General features: G+C 40.3%; 1 protein-coding gene across 1 annotated transcript; it reads right to left on the reverse strand.

Moving 5' to 3' along the window:
- Nucleotides 1–8,106: 8,106 nt before the first annotated feature.
- Nucleotides 8,107–8,802, reverse strand: TGIF2LX (TGFB induced factor homeobox 2 like X-linked). Its single transcript, XM_049871452.1, has one exon. The coding sequence runs from the start codon at nt 8,800–8,802 to the stop codon at nt 8,107–8,109; it is 696 nt and encodes a 231-aa protein (XP_049727409.1).
- Between the last annotated feature and the right edge of the window lie 313 nt (nt 8,803–9,115).

Consider the following 9,115-nt stretch of genomic DNA (forward strand, 5'->3'; position numbering starts at 1 on the left):
TAGAACAACGATCAAATATATTTCAGAGTGACTTTCATTAGCAAAGACTGACATATCAAAAAAAGTTTTGGTTCACACTTAATTCAGGAAAAAGTGTAACAATCCTGAGAATTGGGTAATTTCTTGTATGGCCTGCATGTTGGCTTTTAAAGTTATGATGGCCTCAATTCATGATTCTGCAATTTTCCGCTTCATTTATTACAGATGCAACCACAAAACCTCTTTAGCATGCCCCTTTTCGTCTCACAACTTTATATAGCTTTTTCTTTTACTAGCGTATATTCTTGGTTTATATGCCCATCCTTTCTTTTTTTTTTTAAGTATATATGTGCTACTCAGCCTAATTTTTCTTGTTAGCATTTAGGAGGAATTCTTGGTCTGTATTGCCCCAGACAGAAATGAGAGAAAACCCTAGCTCATTCCAGCTCCTTTCACTTTTTACCTTGTCACTCTGGATTCCACTATTATTGGCCCCACGTCTTCTTTGTTTCTACTTTAAAAAAAAAAATGTGGAGTGTGGCGAAAGAGATTCTGCTGGCCTTATGCAGCTGCTACACAGCCTGTCTAGTGATGACTACACACAGACCTTGGTACCCGGCCTCTAAACAAGGCCCTGACATTTTTTTGGGGGGGCGGGGGGAGATGGAGAGCAGCTACTGATATTTACAAGGCCTATTTTTTATTCTGCTATGGGCACATGTTTGAGCTTACATAGAGAGAGCAGTATATAGGCTGTCTTAAACAATAAACAAATAAATAGATAAAAAGTCCCAGGAACCATAATTCCTAAATTAGCACCAGTAAGAATCCACTACTTTGAAATATGGAACTATGTTCCCAGGAAACTCCTTTTTCAGTATCTTGGAAATCCTGGCTATTTTCAAGGAAATCTGTATACCAACGAGGATTACTAGACTATACCAACTAAAACACTAAGTTGCAACTAGTTCTGTTGTAATATTTATCTAAATTTCCCCATGTGTATGAAATACCATTGAGGGCTTATTCTGTAGGGAAAGTCAAACACAATTTCAAATCTGTTGGTTAGTGAATCGTAACCATGGTTTTGAGAAATGGCCCATTTATGAAATGAACTGCTGAATGTGTTCCATAGAACGTTCATTTTTCTAGAATTCTTCAGGAAAAGGGTTGTATTGTAATGTTTCAATAAAGTGAAATGATTAAAACAGTAATCTTTATTCACTATTTGTCATGGATTGAATTATGTCCCCCCAAAAATGTGTGTATCAATTGGGCTGGGCCATGATTCCCAGTATTGTGTGATTTTCCTGTATGTTGTAAATCCTGCCTCTATGATGTTAATGAGGGAGGATGGGCAGCAGTTGTGTTAGTGAGGCAGGACTCAAACTACAAGATTGGACTGTGTCTTGAGGCCATCTCCCAAGATATAAAAGAGAGAAGTGAGCAGAGACAGGGGGACCTCATACCACCACCAAAGCAGTGCTGGGAGCAGAGCGTGTCCTTTGGAACCAGGGTTACTGTGCGGAGAAGCTCCTAGTCTAGGGGAAGGTTGATGAGAAGGCTGACAGAGAAAGAAAGCCTTCCCCTGGAGCTGACACCCTGAATTTGGATTTTCTTTTCCTACTTTACTGTGGGAAAATAAACTTCTCTTTGTTAAAACCATCCACTTGTAGTATTTATGCTATAGCAGCACTAGATGACTAAGACAGAATTTGGTACTGAGAGAGTGGGGTGCTGCTCTAACAGACACCTAAAATGTGGAAGTGGTTTTGAAAGTGTGAATGGATAGAGGAGCGATATCAGCAAAGGACCACTAGCAGCCGAGAACCAGCAGCAGCAGAGAAGCGGCAGCAGCAGAACCAGGAGACCAGCGGGAGACGGCGCTGGAGCCGACCCACAGACCAAAAGAGCTGAGTGCCTGTGTGCAAGAGGCTTCCTGGTGGAGTGGGGTACCTCTGGACACTTATCAGTGGAGCTAGGCTTGCCAACCCATGGAGCCAGACAGCTGAGTGCCTATGTGCAGGAGACTTCCTGGTGGAGTGGGGTTCTACCGGACACTCATCAGTGGACCTACTGAGCTTTGGAACACTTGCCCCAGCAGGGCACATGCTGGTGTGAGGCCCGATGAGCCGAGAGGCCAAGACACCAGGAAACAGAAGCTGACGAGACAAGGAACACAAAAAGCTGAGCTGCATCAGTCCCAAAAGGTATGGCCATGAACTCAGGGGTTTCTAAGAGTGGAGTTGCCACTCAGATGGGCTAGGAGAATGGCATGCCTAAAGCCAAAGGAGCAGAGTTGCTGTCCCAGTGGGCCTGGAAGGCAGAGCTGAAGCTCAGAGCCAAGGAGCCTCCACTCAGAATCTGGAGACTGTGGCCAATACCTAGAGTCTGGAGGGCAGGGTCATTGTATGAATTGTCTGAGAACAGAGGATTATTTTCAATACTTTGAGGGCTAATGTAATGTGTTCTGCTGACTTGCTCGGTGCCTGTCCAGCCATTGTAACTTTGGAAACAGGTAACTTGTATTCTAGATTTCACAGATGAAGAATTTTTGGATTTTAGACTTAGAGTTAAGATTTTGCTGTGATATGATGAGGTGAATATTTTTTACATGTTGCAAGGATGTGATTTTTTGGGGGCCAAAGAGTAGGATGTCAATAATTGAATTATATCCCCCCCAAAATGTGCGTATCAACTTGGTTAGGCCATGATTCCCAGTATTGTGTGGTTATCCTCCATTTTGTGATTGTAATTTTGTTAAGAGGATTAGGGTGGGATTGTAACACCACCCTTACTCAAGTCACCTCCCAGATCCAATGTAAAGGGAGTTTCCCTGGGATGTGGCCTGCATCACCTTTTACCTCCAAAAGGAAACAGAAGCAAGCAGAGTTGGGGACCTCATACCACCAAGAAAGCAGCAACAGGAGCAGAGCGTGTCCTTTGGGCCTGGGGTCCCTGTGCCTGAGATGCTCCTCGACCGGGGGAAGACTGATGAGAAGGAACAGTCCTCCCAAACCAACAGAGAAAGCCTTCCCCTGGAGCTGACACCTGAATTTGGACACGTAACCTACGAGACTGTGAAAGAATAAATTTCTATTTGTTAAGGCCACCCACTTGTGGTATTTCTGTTATAGCAGCACTAGACGACTAAAACACTATTTTACCCAGGTGATATGTCAATTACGAATTATACATTTCTTTAATATAATCAGAGAAAGATGATGTTCTCTGACTGCTTTCTAAGGAGTCTATCTGGGTTTGTAACATACTGGATTAGCCCAGCTAAAGTGAGCACTGGCCCATCTTAAGACAGCACAGTTTACCAGTGAAGATCACCTCATATATTTTTATTCACAGTTTAGTTACTTGAGAATTGTGCATACTACTCTGATTTAATAACATATTTTAATTTTATATTCCCATTAATATTCAATGTTCTCATAAGCCTATTTTGCAGAAGTTAACTGGTGAAAACTCAGAAAACTGAGAATACCTTTATTTTTGGTTAAACAGTGTAAAGTTTATATCATGTCATAGAGTTGACAATTTTCATATAAGTGCTTTATATTAAATATACCATAGCATGCACCAAGGGTGTTTTTATTCTTTGGTATCTTTTATAAAAATTAGCACTCATTTCAACACTTTCTTATTAAAGTTTTGCTATATCATATCCTCGAAAGCTAAGAACTTTATCACTTTCAAAAGGATAATCATAAATAATAATAATGAATAATAAAATTTTCATCATATTACATAGTAAACCAAGACCTTTACTAGTATCTGGACAGGACTGTAACATTTGAGACCTCTCTGTTATATAACTTGAATAATTACTCTATAAACAGTAATCATTTGTTATATGTGTATAACAAGGAATTACATGCTACAACATTTAGAGTATCTGTTAGAAAAATATTGGTCACTCATTGTTACTGACTTTTTCAATTAAAAAATGTAAATTTAAAATACCCAAATGTTGCAATATCATTGGGCAAATATAAATTGCTAAGAGTAAAATATTATTTAAAGTGAAAATTAACTCAAAACAGGTCCAAATGTGAGAGGTAGTCTAAAACATTTATCACATTTCAAATCTGCATTTTACAGAAAGTAGGAAGGGCTACTCTGGGTCAGAGTCACGGACATTCTGCCTACAGAAGCGGTGATAAAAACGACTGTGAAAGGCTATGTGGCATCCTGGATTTCACCCTTAGTAGTTCCTGCCAGTGCATTTTAGGTTTTTCAAAACTGATTTTGGTTTATGATTTTGTTAAAATTATTTCTTATTATATTTTCAGTGTGTCCCAAGCACTGAGATTCCAAGAAACACAAAGTATTCATCCATAACTATGCACATAACTGAAAATGACTGTATTCCTTCTTATGTGAAGGGCCCCATCATTTGATCTGCCATCAATTTACTTTTTATCTGTTCCAACGGATATAACCACTTTCTAGTATTATGAAAATTGGTGGCCAAATCAGTTTTTATCTTACTCTTATTGTCCTTATTTTAGCATGATAAACTAAGAAGTCAAAAAGTCTATTGCAGATTTTAAACAATAAATATATATAAACATAAAAAGCATTTTCCAAAAAGAACAGTAATACAAGTGTCTAAGTCCTAAAAATATGATAGATAAAATATATGTGGAAACTAAAAATTAGTCAAGTATAAGAGCTGGAAAATAGTCAACAGCTAAAAATAGGTATTTTAAATGGCTTAAAGGAAGCTTACTGAAATGGTTTAAAAATGATACAAAAAGCATACCTTTACTGGCTGGAGAGATTAGTAGATAGAAGGAATATATTGTTTGCCTTAGCCTCTACTGAATAAAATATGGAGAATCCCATGCTCTTGTTTTTCTTTCAACTGTATGTATCACATGTATTAGCGCAGGTTATAATAAATGAACAAGACATCCTAGATTTAATAAATACATAAGCTAAAGGAAAATCCTTGCTCTTGCAAGGTATGCTCCTGAGAGGTATGAAAGAATACAGGGGTGAAGATATTCCCTTATGCCTAAATTGCTTATAAACGTGTTCCTATACCAGAGATTTAAAATACATCAATGTGACATCCCTTTATAAAGATTATTTTAATATGAGACTCTTAGAGTACACATTGCTGAGTCTTACTTCCACACCTTCAAAGACAGGGAAAAGAGAGAGAAGGATCACCAAACAGAGTTTCTTCATTCATAACCAATTAATGCCTTACTCCTTTCCTTATTAGAACTACCCTATGGACTTCCCATGCATCCTATTTCTTTCCACTCTCTACTTCCCTCACTCTGACATCAGTAGGAATATATGTTACTCAAGAAAACAGCCCAATCAAGCTGTCTTGTTACCTTCACTTTTTGCATTTCTCTAAGATCATGGTGTTTGTTAGAAACCGATTTTTTTCTTTGTTAGATTTTACATAGTTCTTAAACTCAAATGGTATAGAATTGCTGGTTATGTTTAAAAAATATGTAGTTTCTTTAGAAAATTATCCCGATTCTCTCCACAGAGCACAGCCGAATGAAGCTTCTAAGCGTCACTCCCAGATAATAGGCACAGAGAAGCTGCAACTGAAGAGTGGTTAAAGCCTGGAGAAATGACAACCACAGTGAGCCATCCTTTTATATTAAAAGCAATAAAGAAATACATTTATTTGACAAGAGTTTCAACAATAACAAAAGTTCTGTACTTTACTTAACTCCACTGAAAAACTCTGCTTTCCCCCATTTTTGTATCCCCCCAAAACCAAGGTGGATACCAAAAAACAGTTCCTCACACCTTCTACCTATGTAATGCAGTGAAAACCAGAACACGATAATACTGTACAATCCAATATTACAAACGACACTTTGGAAAATAAAGGAATACCACTGTCATCCCAACATATTCCTCTAAGAACAGGTTTTACAGCAATCACTCCACAATAATCCAACTGGACTCAGATACAGAGACCAGTTAAAAGAGGTTCAATCATAAAAAATAAAAAAAATAACCCACTGCTGTCGAGCCCATTCTGACTCATAGTGATTAACCACTGTGCCACCAGGGCTCCCAAACCAAAACCACTGCTATCCAGTAGATTCTGACTCATATAGGCTGTCACGTCTCTCTCCTGTGGAACTGCTGGTGGTTTCCGAACCATCAACCTGTTAGCAGTCAATCACCTTACCCATTGTGCTACCAGGGCTCCTTAAAAACCAAACAAGAAGCTTCCTTTTTCAGACTTCAGCCTTAAAGCTGCAAAAACAGTTCTTTTTCAACCGAGCCAGAGAAAAGCCCGAGGAGTCCCAAGACCTCTCGAGCATAAAAGTTAGAAGACAAGGTAGTAGGAAGGGTCCTGGAGTGCCTAGGTTGACCATTAAATCTTCCATATGCAAGCTGGAGCCATGAAGAGTTAGTATGAGTGCTTCCTTGGGTCTTTAAGTGCTGTCCCCAGTAAGCATATAACCAAATCCCTTCCAAATCCCCTAAACCCATATATATAACTTAGAAACCTGAATTCCTTCCTACTTTTAGTTTGCCAATTTCAGGGCCAGCAGTTTGGGAATGGGGCTCTGGTGGCGTAGTGATTAAGAGCTACAGCTACTAACCAAAAGGTCAGCAGGTCAAATCCACCAGCAGCTCCTTGGAAAAACCTATGGGGCACTTCTACTATGTCCTATAGGGTCACTATGAGTTGGAATTGACAGCAGTGGGTTTTATTGGGTAGTCTGAGAATGACACCTTGTTTACTTCCTAGAAACATGAAGTTATTCATACAAAATGTTAATAAATAACACGTGGTTATTATTTCTTAAGATTTTTAAAGATGGTAGAGTATCTTGTATTGGAAATTGCCAATAATTAGATAGCAATATAAAAAATGGGGCCTAGAAGTAGAGAACAAACATCTATTTCACTTCAGGGCAAGAGCAGAAACTGAGGCTAGAGTCTAATTTTTACCCAGAAACTCTTAAGTATTAGCTCCCTAAGATCAGGGAAGCTTAATAACAGCTTTATGGAGGAATAGCTTTTTGTTCTTATTGAAAATCCCCCTGTATTTGAGGCAGTGCAAAGAGCTGTCTAAGAAGATAATTTCCAAGTGGCAGCTGCTAGACATTCCCATCTGCTTTTGACATTCCCACCTCCACCAATCCAAGGACTTTAAAAGGAAAAAAATAAATCAAAATGTAAAAATAAAACAATACAATACCTGAGTCTGCTTTCTTTTTTGCTCATAAAATGTTAAGGATTGATTATTTCTTCTTTTCATATACACTTTTTTTTGTCCATTTTTAAATCATTTTCCTCTGGTTCTCTCTCCTTCAGGGAATTTTTGGTCAGTTTTTCTTTTTTATTGTTATCTTTTTTCCTCTGATGCAGAGAATTAAAGCTAATAAAAAAATTCTCTAAAACCAACTAACTAACCAACAAACAACACCAGAACATTACCATTTTGAATTTTGTCTCTACTGTGGACTTTTCACCGGTCTCCCAAGTAACAGTTCACCCTTACAGTAAAATGCTGTTAAATTCACTGTACTTTGGATCTCATATTCATCCCCATGCACATATTAAATGCTTAGTAAAACAGTGAATAAACAAACTACAAAGGAAAACAGAATCGAAAGCTTCACAAAAATGTCAACATTCGAATGAGGTCAGTGTTGTTATAACCACATTTTATAGAGACTTTCTTTTCTATCATTCAAGCTAATAAACAAGGAAAATTACAGAGAATGGAAGAGAGGTGACTTGATATCTGCAGCAGTTCTAGGACCAAAAGGCCTGGCTGGAAAGGCCAAAACATTCTTCTCTGAGGTCTCAGCACAGTGTTTAGTCTCCGGTGTATTGGTCTAATTGTCTTAAGTGTTTAAATCTTGAAAGAAGCAGAACAAATAGAGATCTTTGCTGCAGTGTTAATCACGTTGACGAGTTAGTATATCCCATCTGGAAACACTGAAATATCTGGGCAGAACTTAGTCCCAATAGCTAGCAATGGTTCTTATAAAACACTAGAAAGTAAGAAGTCTCTATAAAAGGTAAAATTACAAATTAGGTGATGTGATCATAAATCGGTCTTCAACAGCAGACGGCAGACTGACTACGTGGGGTTTTCAGAGACATGGGAAATTACTGACTGGTTTCTTTCTTCTTCTGTAGCTCCAATTCGGCAGCCTTTTGCACGGCTGCATCGACCAGCAGCTGGAAGCTGCTGAAGTCCTTGTACTCCTCTGGCGGCATGGGTTCGGTAGAAGACATAGGCAGGCGTTCTCTGGTGGAAATCTTGCCTTTTTTCTTTGTCTGGGCCTTCCTCTTCCGGCGTGGAGGCAACTCTCGATCCAGAAGCTTCTCCCCTGACTCTGGGCTCACTGTCAGGGGGCCCGGGGGCAGGCATTGTGCCATGTCTGGATCGCTGGACCCTGATTTGGCATGCATAGACGGACCAGTGCTTTGCATGTAAATCGAACCTGCGGCCTTGCCTTTTTGTTGGTTCATGGTGATCTGGTTGTTGTCCCCATCCTGTTGAAGCATTTCTGGGAGAACTCGTCTGCGGGCGTTGATGAACCAGTTAGATACTTGCAGAAAAGACAAATTGGTCTGATCTGACAGCATTCGCTTCTCCGCCTCCGAAGGGTAGGCCTTAAACCTGTGCTCGTAAAGCCAGTCACGGAGGATCTTCACGGACTCGGGAGGCAAGTGCCCTTTATGCTTTCTCTTGCCCCCCGATAAGGCAGGAACTTTGTCCGTACCTGTGTCAGTATTCACGATTGAGGCGTCTTGGGCTGGAGTTTGAGTCTCCGGCAGGCTTTGCCCAGGGGCTTCCATGTTCACGAGCCCTGTCTTCACTGTCTCGAGACAGCGCGCAGGTCTCCACGGCCTCCGAGTTCCCCTTTTCCTTCTCGGTCAGATGAACAATGCTGCTCACAGCTTAGCGGCAGGCGGCTCTGTGACGTCACATCCTTTCGACGCCCTCCCTTGCCCCACCCTTGCCCCACCCCTTCCCCCACTTCCCGTCTCCGCCTGCTCGCACGGGCTTGGGCTAGGGCTTGTTTTCGCGAGAGTATGTTTTCGCTGGTTCGGTAAAGCTACGTGCAAGCTCTCCGGGGATGTTTTTCTCTGCTGTGGTTATCAGTTTCTG

Source organism: Elephas maximus, chromosome X (genome assembly GCF_024166365.1).
Source record: "Elephas maximus indicus isolate mEleMax1 chromosome X, mEleMax1 primary haplotype, whole genome shotgun sequence".
In the NCBI taxonomy this organism is placed as follows: domain Eukaryota; kingdom Metazoa; phylum Chordata; class Mammalia; order Proboscidea; family Elephantidae; genus Elephas; species Elephas maximus.

Coding starts and splice junctions, on each gene's coding strand:
- TGIF2LX (XM_049871452.1), bottom strand. CDS start 8,802: ATGGAAGCCCCTGGGCAAAGCCTGCCGGAGACTCAAACTCCAGCCCAA.